Source organism: Motacilla alba, chromosome 6, assembly GCF_015832195.1.
Source record: "Motacilla alba alba isolate MOTALB_02 chromosome 6, Motacilla_alba_V1.0_pri, whole genome shotgun sequence".
Lineage (NCBI taxonomy): Eukaryota > Metazoa > Chordata > Aves > Passeriformes > Motacillidae > Motacilla > Motacilla alba.
This window is the reverse complement of record NC_052021.1, coordinates 20636492-20654559: the sequence shown is the minus strand read 5'-3', so window position 1 is coordinate 20654559 and position 18068 is coordinate 20636492. Positions and strand designations below refer to the sequence as shown.

General features: G+C 36.8%; 1 protein-coding gene across 10 annotated transcripts in view; it reads right to left on the bottom strand.

Annotated features, from left to right (window-relative positions):
- Positions 1-1714: 1714 nt before the first annotated feature.
- The window catches only part of CPEB3 (cytoplasmic polyadenylation element binding protein 3), an 82621-nt gene continuing 66267 nt past the window's right edge, over positions 1715-18068 (bottom strand). For all 10 annotated transcript variants that reach the window (XM_038140261.1, XM_038140263.1, XM_038140268.1 and 7 more), the window contains 4 exons: positions 14541-14659; positions 13112-13226; positions 10319-10500; positions 1715-7414 (listed from right to left, as the gene is read on the bottom strand). In XM_038140261.1, coding sequence (XP_037996189.1) covers positions 7187-7414; positions 10319-10500; positions 13112-13226; positions 14541-14659 — 644 coding nt within the window. In that variant the 3' untranslated portion in view covers positions 1715-7186. The remainder of the gene's footprint in view (positions 7415-10318; positions 10501-13111; positions 13227-14540; positions 14660-18068) is intronic.

Here is an 18068-nt window from a genome sequence, read left to right as displayed (position 1 = left end):
TTTCTGGACCTTTATCATGTTTCCTTCTCTAATTGCTGTATGAGCAGTTTGTCACCCAAAATAACCCAAAAACTTGCTTGCCCCAGGGGAGAGAGAGGATTCATTTGAGCAGGCATCGTCTGTGTGTGCAGCTGGTGCATTCAAATTCGTCCTGTGTTCAGAATCTAATTGTGTGCTATAAGGGTTCTGCAAGTAGCTTGTAACATTTTTATGAAAACAGGTTACAGAGGTTTCTTGTTTTAAAACCCATTTCTTGGTTCATCCCTGGGAGAGACTGCAGCAATTCTGCCCCTGTGCTCATGCTGTTTATCTTTTGCTAAACAGAGGAAAGCAGATTATGGCTTTTAAGAGCTAAGCTTCAGCTTTCCTGCAGGTCTGTGTGAGGGGGAACACGTTGCTTTGGTGCCTTGAGTGCAAAAATGTTTCGCTTGGGAGCGTGTCTAAATAAGCTTAATACACTTCCACAGTCACATCAGTGACTATTTTAGTTCAGTTTAAGTTTGCCAAAATAACACATACCAAGCAGAAGCAAAAGGGGCCATGCAGCCTTTTGTAAAGTGGACTGGTTTAAATTAAGTTACTGCAGCCTTTTTTAACGCAGGCAAAGGCTGAGGTAAATGCTGTTATCAGCTGGAGAAGGGAGTTGTCAGTATCAGTGTACCTCGCCAGCAGCATGGCTGACTTTATCAAGAAGAGAAGGACTGAGGATTAGAAGGTTCAAAGGAGCTGCACTTCTTCCCACAACTGTTTTCTTTAATTGAGGACAGGCTAAACTCAGATTGATTTTTGTCCAGATGGACCTGGAATGTTGTACTGTGAGAAGCTACACTAAGCAATTAATTGGAAGGTGTTTTTAAGAACTCCCTTCTCAAATTTAGCTCTGAAGTAGGAAGCTCACAGCTTCTCATTCATTCAGTCCAGGAATGAATATTACAGATCACTGCCTTGTAAAAGCACTTCTCCTGGCAGAGCAGTCAGACCATTCTCCTGAAAGTTACAGTTCCTCACTACCAGTTTGAAAACAAGTCCGCCTGTAATTTCTAGTGCTGATAGTTCAGCAGGGCTCTTGAGCTGCATTTATGTAGACACTGAAAGCAAGCAGTGGCAGACCATGCACTATTCTTGAGGCTTTCATTGGCCCTGACTTGGAAGAATTCCTATTTTTTCAAGGCAGTGTCCTGTGGCATTCCAAACAGCTGTACTGATGAGCTTTAATTGTCACATATTTTTTTTTAAAATAAGCTTTTACAAACTTCTGTTGCAGTGCTTTTTTCTTTCTTTTTAACTGATCACTCTAATTTCTGCCTGCAACCACTGTTAAACTGCTACGAAAAGAGTGCAATATGTTAGCCAGCAACTTCTCTTTAGCTCAGAGAAAATAATTCAACAGTTCCTTTTCTCGAGGCACTTCACTCTACATTCCCAGAAATATTTCCATCATATATATTTTTGTATTTACATTCAGTTTAGCAAAACAAATACCTCTTTAAGGTGGCTTTTCCATTTTAGAGAGAATACATAATTGGACCATATACTTGCATCATAAAATAATTAGAAAAGACAGTTTGTGTGCATGTAAGGTGTGTCTTTGCTTAACCTTATCTAATAAACAGCTTTCCACTACAAGATTTGGGGGTTTGTATCTAGTTTACATTCCCATAATGCATATCCCAAGATTTCCTTAGCATGTGCAAAGGATGACAAATATCAGTACTTCATACAACTATATTTAATAAGTTATTACAGAAAAAAATAAAGTTCAAACTACAAAGTTTAAGCAGTTGTAAGCAATAGCAGCATTGAGCTCCATGTTTAGTCACAGTACTGCAGTTCCATACAAGCATTAGTCCAAGCCAAAAAGGAAGAAGCCTTGTTAGAATTACTAGCAAAAACAATCTAAGAGAACATGTAATAAAAGATACAGTACATTTAAAATTAGTTGAAAAACAAGTACAGAGATCTTAGCTGTGAATGCTCTAAAAGTTATGTCCATTAGTTTGACAGTAAAATTACAAATATCTAATACTTTATACCCCAACAGAACTACATCCAGGAAAGAAAAAAGAGCAAAAATTATCTCTTGTTAGCACCCTGGTTTTCTACTTACTAATGAACTTTTTGTCATGTAAATTTGAGTGTGTCAGACTTATGTGACCAATGTGATTTCTGACCAGCTACCCATTTGGGGTATAGAGTAGTCACTAACATGAATATAAAATACTCCGTGGTATGATAGAACACTATAGCAGCAGAGATTAAGAAGTTTGTCTGTTTAAAAAAAAAAGAAAGGAAGGAAGGAAAAGAAAAAGGGTTTAGCTGACATCATACAAACCAGCATAAAAGCAACTACATACAAGCCAGATTAAACAAAAGAGACATTTCTACAAATCTGTGACTAATCTTTCACTCATACCTTGCAAGTAGAGATGTCACAATACTGAAATATTAACATGGGAGCTTTTCCCAGTTAAGCGCCTTTTTTTTTCTTTTTTTTTTCTTTTTTTTTTACTACTCTAACAGATAGTGAAATCAGCAAAGTTATTTGCTAACTGCATATTTGCAATACAATTTGTTTTAGCCCATGCCTTGCTAGCAGGCTATAAAATACAAGCATGTCGGCAGAAATATAAGCATAAACTTTGTACCACTTAGCAGGAATTTTTTATTCCCTCTTCATTCCTTAATCTCCTTTGTTTGCAATTTGTGTACATTCCAACCAGTAGTACCTAATTTGAGTCTAAATTTTACTTCACTATTTGATCTAGTCTATACATTACTTACAGAACTGAGCACACAGAGGATACACAATAGACCAACTCTGGGCACATTTCTTCCCACAAGTCACGGACGAGCCACTCTAACACTCGAGCAGAAGTTAAGTCTAAAAGGTCATCAGCAACTTGTGGAAGCGAGAGTTTTGTCTAGAGAAAGTCATTGTATGCCCTGTTTACGCAACACCAGTTTTAGTCTGGATTGTTTCAGGTGCCAGAACAGAGTCACTGGCTTCAGGAAGGGGTTTCTTCTGGCTGCATAGGGAAACAAAGGTGATGGAAATGGAGGTGAAAAGCATTTTGATACTGGCCCTTGGTATTGCCAATACAAAAGAAAAAAAGGACAAAGACACAAGAGAGGCAGAGAAGAACAGAGAAAGACAAAGAAGCTGAACGGATGTTCAGACGTGGTGGCAATATGAGTTACTGCATTGCTACCAGGGGATGGACAGAGAGTGTTTGGCATTAACTTGGCAGCTTCCACCCACGTGGGGTGGCTGGGTTAGGAAATGCTGTGGGCACCGACACTCTGCTCCACGCTGCCACTGAGAAATGCATGCAGAGAGGACTCGTGCAGGAAAGGGGCAATTTCTTTAAATAAATAACACGGTGGCAAAATACAATGAAGAATATATATATTTTAGGAGGTTCACTCTAAGGCTATTGAAAAGAGAGTTTATTGAGTTAATGACAAGAAAAGTAATGAAGAGTTATGCTGAATGGGCAGGGTCAAAAACCCATTGTTCAACAGATTTAGTTCCTTATAACGGCAATAGTATTTCATCAACACTGGTGGTGTATAAATCTAGACAGCGAACTGGTACTGTGACATCCCTATTATCTCCCTAAATCATTTTGATAAAGGAAAAGGCTTTTCAAAATATCACGTTTTTTCTGCTTCATTCTGTCATTTTATTGCCCAATTCTTTGTTACAATTTTCCAATCACTTTACATAACCAACCATTTTCATCATTGCCACACTATTGTAAACCACATCAGCAAGTTAATACATAAAGCTTTGCATTTCAAAAAACTAGACACTTTAGTAACAATATTACAAAGATTTTAGCTTCAAAAATAACTGAAAATGAAAAAAATAAACTTTTAAAGAATCAGCATCATAAAATTAATTTATTCCAAGTAAAAATACAAAATAATATTAATGACATTGACCAGATATGAAAGTCTCTCCCAGAAACAACTATATTAATGGTTGAGAAAGCACTCCTTAAAGAAAATACGAAATAAAAATGAAAAATATGTAAATATGTTTAATTTTTTTCTTAGCAAAAAATCTTTCTAAAAATAACAATGAAAATTTGTCTCAGTACAAAGGCTACATTACTATTGAAAAAATACCAGCATGAAGAAAAGGTACATATTTGACAGTAGAAAAATGATTTTAGTGAATCACAATGTCTAAAGTCTGCAATGAAAATAAATCTGCAATAAAGATTTATGCCTTTTTTCTTTTCATTTTTCTTTTTTTTTTATACAAACAGTACAAACAGTATTGCACATAACAACAAATAGTCGAGGTTAGGTTAGCCTTCAAAAAAATCGACTAGTTCAAGTCTCACATCAGAAAAGGCCACAATAGGACCTGTTGTACCCAGGGGCTTCTTAGTCAAGTTGCAGTTCAGAACTCCATATTTTAAAAAATAACTTTTTTTTTGAAGGACCCTCTTTTAATATAACATATTAACAACTCAGGGGCACATTCATTTACAAAACAAAAGGGAGCATGTCATAATTTAATAAACTAAAAAAAGTTCTCTTTAAAAAAATACAAACAGAAGAACTCTCACAATTCTGGTCAGTCGTGCATAATCACACTTGATTATAAATATACAAATTAAGGGAAAATATTTTTTCACCTTCTATTCACAACTTTCAGCACCAAATGGAGTTTGTGTTTACACCTGTTCTTTATGATGATTTGTTTCAGATTTAATCCAACATTATGCTATATTGTACATTTTCCAGCTTCTCTCGCTCTCGCTCTCTTTCTCTCTGGGAGTATTTTTCTACATGAAAGAGGGGTATTTCTTCAAAAAGGTTTACTTCTTTCACATAATTAGGTAGACTTCTGTAGGTTAGCTATGATCTTTAATATTACAGTTATAAAGCTCTAACTTCTTCATTTTCAAAAAAACTCAAATAAGCATGAAAAAAATAAAGTTACCCATCTGTTAAATCATTTTTCTTGCAGAATTAAATTAATATATATTTTTCTGAATAAACTTACTTAGAAAATATCATTTTCTTTCCTATATTTCAAAATTGAGGTATTGCAAAAGATCATGTCAGTCAGAAAGCATGCCTTTTTCTTTAAAAAAAATCATCAGCCAACTGTTGAAAACTGTCTAGATACAAAAAGTAGTGCATAACAAAATGTCTTGTACAGATGAAAAAAAACAGAAAAGACACCTGGGCTGGGAAAAGCAATATCACAAAACCGCCCAGAAGTAACTTCAAAAGGGATAATTATAATAAGCATTTTAAACCAGTAAAAAACTATTTTTCTTTTTTTTTTTCTCCAAAAACAGAAAAAATCCTCTCAAAGCCAATACTTGCAACTAAACATCGGGAAAACCAACTTACTAAATTAGACACAAAGAAGGACATCACAACAAACAAAACCCAGAACATTTAAATCTACTATGCGGTGTCATATCCAGTCAGATTGTCCCCAGAACTGCAAAAACAAAGGAGGAAAAAGAAAAAAAAATAGTGTACACATTCTCACAATCATTAGTATACCAAGTGTGTTTATATTTATATGCTATCTGCAGCCCCATAGTTCATGCTAAAAAAATGTCCACTGTGTTAGCAGGTCTTAATTGTATTCAAGCTTCACAGGATACATCCAGGGATTAGAGAGATAACGCCACATCCACAGAGCAGACATCTCATGTTACTTTAATATGCAGACATTTCTTTAGCACCACTTTGTTTCCTAACTTTCTTAAATGTGCCTAGGTTAGTAGTTTGACAGACTATCTAATCGGTAGTGTATGTACGCCAGCATGAGCTCTTTGGTTTTCTGGACAAGGTCTGCAGCTACGTAAATGATGCAAGCATTAGGAAAGAGATTGTAACTAAGAGCTCATTTCTGTTTATGTACCTGTTATGAACTGTCAAAAATGTGTTAATGTCAGATACAGAGGCTTTAACAGTTAAGTTTGATCACAGTACTAGACATAATCACTTTACTATATAAAATAAATTGCACGATATATAACAGAGCACCGCAAAGTACTTCATCTACCATCCACAAATTTTTTTTAAGAATATCCTACAGCTAGTTTTTATATTTGTTGTAATATAGGTCATTCTGTAATGGGCTGATCCTAATTTCAGAAGCATTACATTTACTGAGGCATGCCTTCCTCCAGTCAGTAATCAATTTTTTTTGTTACTGAGCATTTTGTAGCCTACGTAGATTCATAATTTGTGCATTGTGGGCAGGTTTTATATTAGACATATATAAAATTTATTGCATGCAGCAACCTGATTAAGTAAACATGCAGTCAAAAAATATTGACCTTCCTTGGAAGCTTTTCTGTATGCTATACTGATCTCCTTTCAGCAGCCATCACTATTTTAATCACATATTCATTTTTAATTGATACCCTAGCCTGAATAGAGTATTATGGTATTAGTAATACCATTTTAATAGCAGCAAAAGCTATTGCAGCATACATTTACATAACACTAAAAGACCTAACAGAACAAAACAAAAAAAACCCCAACAAAACAGAACAAACAAACAAACAAAAAAAAAAAACCCTCAGCAAAATAAAAGAAAAAAGTCTGATCCAGCTTATGAGGTATCATCCTTACAAGTCAAAATCGAGAGCAACTAAAGGCTTATTTTCTTTAAGGGTTATTACTATTCTAAATGACCCAAACTAATGATTGCTGAATATCTGTTTAAGTTTTTGCTACATCTGCCACCTACTCGTGAATATTACCTTTGGTAAGTCATCTGCTAGGGGCAAGTCTAAATTTCTGAAAATAAGTGCATGCTCCAGTTTAAAAATAAAAATAATTATAATTACAATAAAAAAATCTTCATCACATACGCATCAGCCCAGTGAAGACCGATGAGAATGGCAGTCTACATAATGTCACTAGTGACAAGTCTTGTGTAGGAAATTAAGGTACCAAGCAGATGTTTGTGTGAATCAAAGTGCAAAATCAGTACAGTTACACTCTGCCGGTTTGTATTATACTGGACACTGAGTTCAGTAATGTGACTGTAAATAATAATAATAGTAATAAAAGACCCATATCTTCATTAAAGTCGAGGACGAATGCACAGATTTCCAGAACACTAAGCCCTGAGGCAGCGCTCTCTTTTCACTCAATTTTATTTACTCCAGTACTTCTTGCTGGGTGCGGCCGGGGTTCAGCTCCAGCGGAACGGGACGTGGCGGGGCCGGTCACCTCCCTCCTTTACCAGTGGTTTGTGGAACTCCCGCCCAGCACGAGAGTGTATGCTGGCCCAGCAGTATTCACAGTAATACTGCAAGCAGGTAACATTGGCACAAAAGAATGGAGCAAATTTCCCACCGCAGCGAGTGCCCTGGCATTCGTCACACATCTGATCATCCAGCACATATGGCTTCACTTCCACCTGCACCAGGGACAAGAAAACAACTGTAAGAATGTTTCATAGTTTTGCTAAGCAGCAACACAAACCCCAATATTTGAATTCTTTCTGTCTCTACTGAAGGGTTTCAGCTGATGCAGGATTAATCCAAGAGGCTGGTCATTAAATTTTCATACCATGCGCTTTACCTGTCAGAAAATCTCAAGAAAGAAGGGTGTGCTTTCATAACTATTCAGCATTCCTTGGAAAAGTTGGGTCTGGGAAGTACTAAGATGGAAGTACAGTAAAAATCTCCAAGGATTTTCCACTAAGAAAGCTCCAGGAATCTAAACAGAGTAACAACAGGGGCAGGCCATGAGAGCGGCATTTAGGAAGAAAACTTATAACAAACAAAATTATATTTCTAAACTGCAGAGGTCTAGTGAGTTTCAGAAGTTCTTTTCCACAGAAGATTTTTTTTTTGTCTCTTTGTTTTTTTCATGATTTGCAAAATGCAGGACCAGACTAAAAAGAGATCCAAATTAAACAAAATTAAATGCACTTGTATTAAATACGCTCCATTTTGTTGGCAAAATCACTATCTAAAGATTTTTTGCTCTTGAGGTGCAATAATCTTTCATTGTAGTTCCAACTGTGGCCTTGCCATTAATTACAAATAGTCTGGAGAGCTGCTGACTTTAGTCCTAGACTCAGCTGTAAACAACTTAGGGCTGGAATGCCTTTTGTTCTTAAACCATTTGTGCCAAACACAGCAGGACTGATGCATGATTAGGCACTTGCAATAATGCTATTACAGACATTGAATATGTTCCTATGAATTGTGCCTACACATTTAAATTGACTGTTCATTCATTACAGGGAAATCATGAGTTCATGCATGTCTAATTCTTATGGCTCTCTGATGCTATTTATAAAGTGGTTTAAGTACAGTCAACTGCACTAGAAAAGATAGAAAAAATTGAAGAGTACATTTATTATAAATAATTTCGCTATAATTGTGCAAGTGCTAGTCTGGCACAATTTGTATATTGTGAAGAAAACCTGAGTCTAGTAGCAACACTTAAATACACAGAGATTTAAAGAAACATAGAATGAGATGTTAAGCTGAAAGACAAGAAACATTCTACAAAAAAGTTTTATGCTGAATTTACTTCAGCTTATCCTGATCACACTTCAATAAATGCTACTCCTTTGAAGTAAAGCTGCTATAGCAAGTTGTATTTCTTGCCCAAGGAACAGCTTGGGCTGCCAATCTATTTTTTTTAGTTACACCCTGCTACTAGTATTGCATGGAACAAGTCTGACTAACTGCCATTTTGCATATCAGATGCCATATCACTAAAATTAGAAGCATCATGTAAAATAAAACAGCGCTGTCTCAAATGAAATTGGAAGAAAGCAGGTCCAATGTCCAGCACAGCTCTAGATCCCCCCCTACTCAAATTTCCCAAGCATGAATTGTGAAGGTCTCAAATAGAGTCTCTTTCTGTCTCTCTCTCTCATCTTGCATTGGTTACTAGTGAAATAATTTTTAAGAAAGTTGGCTGTGCAGTTCAGGGATTTGAATCTATTAGATTAAAATTTAAGGACTCATTAAGAGACTTCATACTTCTTCAAACTCACACATAAATCTATTTTTAAAATAGATAAAAGATAACTAAATGAACTTAAATTATCAGTTCACCAAATGAAAAAAAGAACAGACTGATGAAAAAAATTACTAGCTAGTGACCTTTAGTGGCTTTAGCCTAAACCTTAGAAAGTACCCTCTAGCAAGCATGGCTGATATGTAAATCTCAAAGGGTGCAACGTGTGATTAAGACTCCAAAAGTAATCTTCTCAATCTCTCTGTAAGATTTTTCAGAATCTAATGGACAAGAAATATTTAGGAGTGGCCTTGTCTTAGTTAATGTAATATGGTGTAAAGCACCATACACAAATTGTTTGAGGACTTATAATTCCATGACCTCCTCAAAACTGACAAAAAAACCAATTCAGATTTGTAAAGACAAAGTCAAAATAGTTTGAACTTTGCAGCTGTGCAGATTTATATGCATACTGCACATAACAGACCTGTAAACTGACTTCTGAAGAAATCATTTTCACCAGATTAAGGAAAAAACAAGCCATCCCTATCAGAAAAATACAGCACTCCATACATGGAGCAGACCATGCCATGTGTCCTTCTGAATAATTCTAAATGCAGAGTCCTCAAAACATGGGTGTTGTTTGTATGTGTAATCAAGAGGTGAAGACAGAAAGCTAAATGAAAAAAAAATGGAAAGTAAGTAATGTTTTATTTTAATGTTTTATTTTAATTTTAATTTCAGTGAATACTGTAACTTCACTCCCTTTTTGAAAAGCCCTTTAGGGATTTCATATGGATTGAAAAAAATAATCTCATTTCTCACCCTTGTGCCTATCAAGCATCTCGTGGCATTTGGTTTTAGTTAAATAATTCTGAAGACTTTTAAGGTCAGCATTATCTATTTTAATTGCAATAAACCTGTGCTTTAAGGACCTCAGCTTTAGACCTATCCTACTGACAGAAAGTGGCCTAATAATAGCAAAACTGCCAGAAGCTACACAAGTAGTCACTAAACCAAAAGCCACTGATGCACAATGAGCAAACATCTAAAGGAGGAGAAAGAAGCTGGGAAATGCTATGGAATTTGACCTATGGAATTCAAAAGAGAACCAAGGACAAACAAGCTTACAATCAACTGCTGGGTTTAGAACTATACAGTTATTTAAGATGTTTAAACTATTTTTTCACTGGGCTTTAGATGCTTAAAAAGTCTTTTAAAAATCGACAAATGTCATCTGAGGAACAGAACTGAATGTTCTCCAACACAATTCTAATAAAAGAGTTTTTAAATACCTGTAGAGTCTGGTAACAACCATTGTGCTCCATGCTGTTTCACTTACCCGTTTATCAATGTCATTGTGTTGGAGCTGGACAAAGCGAGCACTGATAGCAGCAATATAGCTCTGCTGATTGGAGAAAGCCACTCTGCCAGCACCTTTTGGGTACTTCAGCTCTGGGTCTGTATCAATGCCAGCATAGCAGACACCTCCATATAAACGGTCCATAATCATTGCCAATTCAACTGCAAGAAGTCAATTGTTAAATATAATAGATTTAACAGAAATCATGGTTGCATTTGGATTGTTGCATTTAAAAAAGCACCATTTGCCTTATCAGATGAGTCCTCCAAAGTCTGAAATTCCAAAGTGAAACACAGATTCAATTAACTTTACATGAATTATAGTAAAATATAAAGGCAAAACCCAGAATCTGTAAAAAGCTGATGTGGCTGAAATGTGAAAAAAAATGCAGAGTTATGCAGCTAAAGTAGGTATCAGATGAACAAGAATTTACAATATTGCATATTAAAGCTCTAGTACTTGGTACTAGAGCTAGTTTTAATGCTAGTTTACATGGAAGATCACTTAGGGATATTCCTGGTTTTAGAATCTGATATTTTGCCCTAAGCACTAAGGTTTAAAAGATATCAAAGATGTGTTTCACATTTGAAACAAAAATCTGTGAAACACCTGAAGTTCCTGCAGCTAAAGCAAGCCTACATTACAGGTGCAATTTAAAATAGTATTTTGGTAGAACATTATCTTGGTTGTGGATATTTTGAAATGGCTTGTTGCCTTTTATGATATTAACAATAACTCTAAAGAAGTTATAAATATCATTCATAAAATCAGACAGGTTGAGTGCATGGCTGGGACACATACAGAAGGAAAGTTAAGGGAGAGAACTGAAGGAAGTAGTAAAGAGGCTGAAGAAAGCAGGTAAGAGCCACGTAAACTGTGCAAGGTTGTATGGCCACTGAGCCAAGCTCTCTGTAAAACCCCAACAAATTTGTCAGGTGGACAATGCAAGAACTGAGACCTGTACAGGCCCTGCCAAGTCAGCCATTTTCTAGTGCTGATGTATGAAAACACTTTCTGTAGCAAGTTACCATTTACCTACCCAAAATAAAATTTAAACTCACAAATACCAAACATGTAAATTCCCATAGTTCTCCCAAAATTCCCCTTAGCAAATTGACTAGGTACATGTGTTTGTATAAATCTGTGTGCAGGGAAGACCGTATGCTAACTTGTCCATTTGCAGCAAGCAAACCAATATCTGACTCATTCTACCAAACCAGGTAATACTTCTGCTCCAAGGAGTAAGGAAAAACTACCCTCATAATGTAGTAATTCATAGATTCTTCTGCTTTCTAATGATCTGGAATCATCACTTGGGTAGTGATCTCAGAAAGTGACAGTACAGAATAAACACAGTTACAATAGTAGCTCCACTAAGTTACTCTTGCCAATAGAGAAAGAATATGTAGGATTCCAGGGTAAGGAAACCAGGCAGTGTTCAAATATCTTAGGAAAAATGTCTGTATCTGCTTTGGAGAAGTTACCTGTTTAAAGGCATCAGTTTTCAAATGTAATGCATTTCAAATGTGATCTATGACAGGCCAAATGGCATACAGTTTTATAAAGGCACTCATTAGGAATGAGCTAAGGCTTAATTGTTACTATTTACATAATTACCAGCTTACAGTGAGGAAAGTGAAAGCTGCCAAGAAATGTGGAATAAGAGAAATCTTACTTTTAGCAATGGCTGGGGGATGTTGGTACAGCTTCCCAAAATATTTAGGATTAGGCAAAATATAAAGTGAGGAGCTGAAGTTCCAGTGGGCTGGAAAGTGGCTGCTGAAGGGAACTGAGGAAAGTCTTTCTTCCAGACAGTCACTGAGAAGCCTTGTCTACTACAGTTTCCCAGGATTAGGATTAGGGTTGAGAGGTTGAGAAAGACAAACCATGCAGCTGCCTTGGAGTGAGGCTGGAAAGGGAGTATGAACAGAAGTGAGGGCTGCCAAAAGATCTGGCTAGGAGAAATGTTTTAAATTGCTTCATGATTTTGTTGTTGGCTCACCAAAAATGTCAGAATTCAGAAGAAAGAAATTAGGGTTGAGCTACAATTGGGAGCAGTGCTCAAATGGGCCCTTCAAAACAAATGAGGACTGCCAGGAATCCTGGGCTGGGAGAAATCTTTCCTCTGGCCAAAAGCTAAGGAGTCTTGTCTATAGCTCTGCAAATACAAGGGAAGAAAAAGAGCTAAGGGTGAAGAAAAAAAACTGAGGGAAGGAAGCTATGTTAGGAGTAAGACTGGAAAATGCTCTTCCATGTGAGGCCACCAAGACACCTGGGCTGGGGAAATTTTTCTTTGGGCCAATAGTTGAGAGCCCATGTCCATAGCTCCATGGAAGAATTAAGGTAAGGGTTGAATAAAAGGGAAACAGAAATCATAGGGCTGAGGTTGGAATTGTTTTGGAAAGGGTCTGGGAGAAGGGTCTGGTTTTTGTCTTCTAGTCAAAGGAAAGGGAAACCTGTCTGCACCTCAGCAAAAAAATCAGGGCTCGGATTAAGATGGTCTGCATTAAAAAAATCAGCAAATTTCTAGGATGTTATGCAAAGATGGGGAAAACTCTTTCTACTGGCAATCCTAATTAGTAACCTATTTAAAAGATAAAAAATGTTCACTTTTTGTATTTTGTAAACAGGAAGATACTCCTTGTCTTAGAAAGCAAGCTGTGATCTTTGGAAAACACAGAGTCCATTTTCTGATCTTTTACAGATGCTATTTATCTTTCCTCATCTTTTCTACTTAATCTGCTTCATGTCCTACATTTTCCTTCTACTCACCAGCTCGGAGAGGCCGTGGAACTCCTCCAACAAAGATTGTTTTTCTTGGATCCAAAGGCTGAGACCCATCCATCACAAAGTCACTGTCACTTAGGTTCCAAGGTCGAATTTGCACCTGTGTTAAGGATCATTTTTAGCAGAGGAACTTGGCCACTTAATTAAAATTAAGAAAAACATGCCAAATCTTCCTATAATTAAAAACAAAATTAGAACTTTTCAAAAGCAGTAAGGTGGTTTTATAAGAACAAAGACAATTTGAGAACGTACCTTATCTAAGTATCTGAAAGAAGGGGGACAACTCATATATCACCTCTAGAGGCCAGGCTTGAGTTAAATGTCCTCATCACAAACTCCTACACTCATTAATTCCCTGCCCCTAATCGCCATCATAGGAAGAAACCTGTGAAAGGACTTTCAGAACATTTTAGCATGTATGTGCAATTACAGTTGCAGTTTGGGTTTCTGGCTTTCCTGAAATCACATACAGTGATCCACAAATTTAAAAGCACTGATAGGAGCTGCTAAAATTACTTTCTGTGCTTGGATACAAAAGGAGTTTGTATAATATGTGAATGCCTATTTCTGTTGAGCAGCAAGCAACACAGCTGATAAGAAATCTTTAGATTAAACAGAAAAAAACTGCTCAGAAGTTATTTAGATAAAGCTGGTCATCAATCCATTTTTTTGATCTGAGGATTCACACAACCTGCTCACTGTGCTGCAATCCTGGGTTGTTCATTCATCTCTGCAAGATTTTAATAGTAATTTAAAAAGGCGGCACATTTTTTCTCTTATTTGTCTGCAGTTTTCACCTCATTTGTCTATCTCCATAGGCACAAAAAAAAAACCAAACCAGCATTAAAGAATCTTAGAGATGTGAACAATAAAAACAGGCTACTGTATGTCTTCTGTTCTGCTATAGCTGTCTGCAGTAGTTGATTTTACCCTATAGTTTCTATAAGGTAAATGAGGCCTAAATTATAAATTGATTAGCTATTGAATGCCTGAAAAATAATAATTTTTTAAAAACTAACAAAATTCAGGGGATATTTGGTGCCATCTGGATCATAATTTAGCAGGGTTAAGTTTCTTCAGTTCATCACATAATGCTTTCTTTTCTCTCAAATCAAATAGATGAAAAATTACCATTCCATTGTTCTACAGCTAACACTGTAAAAGGATGCACACTCCTGAAGCATACCAGGAGTACCAAATATAAAAACAAATTGAACATGGCATTTATCAGAAAAAAGCAAATGGTAAAGCCATGTTACCCTGATACAGGAAGTCAATTCAATGTAACAGCAAGGTCAGAAACAGGAAATGACAAATCATTAACTTGAAGTATTGTTTATTTATTTATTAACTGAAAAGAGTAACAGCAAAGGGGTTAGCAACCAGCATAAGTGTCATGGCATAAGCTACTTACTGGTTTATCCTTGATTGTGGGACTTGACACACATAGGTAAAGTTTTCCATCTTCTTCCAGACAGGCATCTATCAGAGCTTGTACAGAGCTTTCTTCCTGGAACAGCAGAAAGGCGTAACCTTGGAAAGGATAAGGGCACAAGAAAGAAAAGTAACACATTATTTTTAGAACATTTTCTAAACAAACAAGCCAGAGAAGTGGGCAAAAGATACAAATTCCAAATAACTGTTCAGGTTGGTAGTTTGTTTTCATAAATTAAATTCACTAAATATATCCCCTCATAGAGCCCCACAGTACTGATTTCAGAATAGAGACAAGAGTATTTGCTGCATCTGAGGATGTTTATTCGATTAATTAATTATTCTGAACACTGAGAATATAGGGTGGTGAATGAGGGTTTCTATTATCCAACAACTGCATTGGAGCTATTTATCAGTGGTATCTGTTGGTATCAGTGATTAACATCTTATAATGGAGGCACAAAATGTCTACTAACTATATACAATTAATAAACTCTAGAAGAAAGGACTAAGAAAGTGGACAGATAAACAGGAAAATATTCTATGCATACACACCCAAATATGAAAAAAATGTTCACTAAAAACAGTAAGCCCAGTGAAAAAGAACAATATGTTTTGTGCATTATTATTAATAAAAGACCTGCTGTTGTTCCTTGTATTTAAATAAAGCAGATCAAAATAAAGAAGAAAGTCTACTAAAATTGTTTCATATGATTCAGAATTTTAGGACTTTAAATTAGCCAGTACACCTGAGTAGCACTCAGTGCTCTGCTGAATGCAGCTGCCAAGAAAACTTTCTTGAGTTCTATTTAATGTTGTTACATCTGCATGAAGAGTTGACCCAAGCAGACCATGCTTTGTTACCTGAGAAGAGAAACTAATACAGCACTCTCTGCACTCAGCAAAGCCAGGTAACAACAAGCTGCTGGATCCCTGGAGCTGCCTGGTCAGGAGGACTGCCATGGAGCAGGCACTGCCTCTCTCCTCCACAATCACTACAGCACAGCTTTCTCAATGTGAACATGTTGGGTGTGACCTTTGTAATTTCCAGTTGTGTGTCTTTTTTCAGGGGGCTTCTAGTGAGGGGGGTTATAGTGAGGGGTACATCTGTGGTAGCTGGTGTTGACCACCCTTTGGGGATACAGTAGATGATATGATCATAATTTCCCCAAACAGTTAAAAGTAACCAAACACATGCTTGTTATTTTTCTCTGGCTGCTAGATTAGAAGAGTAGTCCAAGTTGGTGAGGTTTCAGTTTTCTAACCTGGGGCTAGAGCCTGCCATGAAGTTCAGTGAGGTAAAAGTTCCTCACTGCTCTAGACCTCTGCGAATAAACCATTCTCCTGGATCCACCAAAGACATGGAGGCTGTTCACAGAGCAGCCTTGTGCTAACCTACAAAAGGAGGAGGCTGGACTAGCATGACATGATCCAGCACTACCTCAACACCTGGTAACTGCACATCTATTCCAATCATTTAAGGACTTCTGGTACTGAAGAGTAACAAAGATTACATGAAAATTAAAAATAAAGAACAGAACTTCAGATAATATTAGGATCACAGAAGCTGATATGGTCAAGAAAGACACCTGCAAAAGTTAAAGTTATTTTTACTCATTTTCTAGAAGCACATAGGGATGCAGAAACCTTAAATTCAGAAAGGTGCAGTTTTTCCCTATGGGCAGTTCTAAGCATTGCTACTACTGAAGACTTACCCTCTCTTCACAGTGCCACTGTTTAGAGCTGCATCTGCTTGTCCATCCAGGAAAACATGTACTTCCATGGATGCACTTCATTTGATTGGAACTCTCTAGCAGAAGATGCACTTTGAATTCAGGTTCCGATATAAAAAAATTAAATTGGAAAATACCTATGCCAAAATTGGCATTGAATTATCACACACTAGGTGCAATTTAGCAGATGCTGAAAGTTGCTTCAAATTCCCCAGCATCATGTGCTTTAGCATGTTTTCCTATCTGTGCTTCACAAATACTATATCACTTTTAGAAGTATCCATTTTTTTCCCAAGAAGTAAAAGATTTGGTAAATCTCAAAATTCTAATGCCCTATGCCAGAATTTTGGTAGCACGCTGTGGTAGTAGTTTGCAGTCAAACTTCAGCAGTACTCCTTTCTTACCTGACCACACACTCCAAAGCTTTGAGGGCTCAAGGGACTGCCCTTGACTCACATTCCATAAAGTAAAACAGGCAAGATATTTGAGGCCTCAAAAACCAGCAACCTGACAACAGCTGACTGTTCTCTAGCCACAGATATTTGGATTCTTGGTAGAGGAGAAGCAATCAGCTCGTCCTCTGCTGTTGGTGTAACACATCACCGCAGTGCTGCCAATAAACATGGGAATTCTCTGGGAGAAGGCAACAATGTATTTTGGTGTAAGAAAAGTCACTACAACTTTTCAAAGGGTACAGCAGAGGAAGGATAAGGAGAAAATTAATTTCCCTAGTTTACGAAGCCACCCTAGGAGATCCTTGACCCTGAGCTCCAAGATTCATTATTTTATGGAAAGCAGTGTAAGAACGAAGCTCCTTTGTACATGTCCTATTCTGACATCTAAACAGTGACACAATTTCCATATGAAAGGGTAATTTAGTCCAGTTGGTCTAATTTCAGTTAACCTTGCTGAGAATAAACTGAAAAATTTGGCATATACACTGTGTCCCACAAACTTGAAACAAGGTTGCCACTTGAAATGCAAGATACACTTGGAACAAGTTGTTACAGTCTGGCAAAAGCATTTTTGCCAGCCTGAACAGTCAGGAAAAAAAAATCTCTATTTCAATTAATACCAACATTGGCATATCTTCTGTAATGATAGGAACCTTTCTGTATTACTGAAAGCACAGTTTGTAATAAGGCTTCAGTGACCTCTTTCTTCAAAACAACAAGCTAGATGGAAAGCATATTAAGGCGCTTATTCTGCCTTTCTAATAAAAGATCTTGATATTCAGACTTTGTGTTACAAACTGGCATGTTGGTACAAATTACAGGCAGTCATACTGGAGTTTTAGCTAACAGTGCATTAGGTATGTATTCTGCCCATCTTTCCTCAACATTATTAACTGAAAAGAATGAGTCATTCACCTTTATTATAGCACAACGTGCATTATATGTATTAGGCATGTGAGAGAAAATAAACTTACTGGCCCTGTGGACACCATTCAGCTTAGCAAGCCACAGCTGGTAGAGTTTAGGAGAAAAGACCTAAAGCAAAAATTTCTCAAGAGTTAAAGATTATCCAGCTACATGCCTGCCATGGCTTACCAGAAAAAGCCTGATTGCATTTCACAGCATTCGTGAAAAGAGCATGTTTACAAAAAGAAAAGTTTTTATTTTATTCTTCTAAATCTGTTAACGCCTTCCTTTTACAGCTCTGTGGTTGGGCACAGTTTGGTGGAGTAAAAGGAAATCACTGACTGTGTTTTGTAACCCGTGGGAGAAGGTAGGAACAAAGTTTGTTATATTAGAATTATTATACGCTGCTCAGTT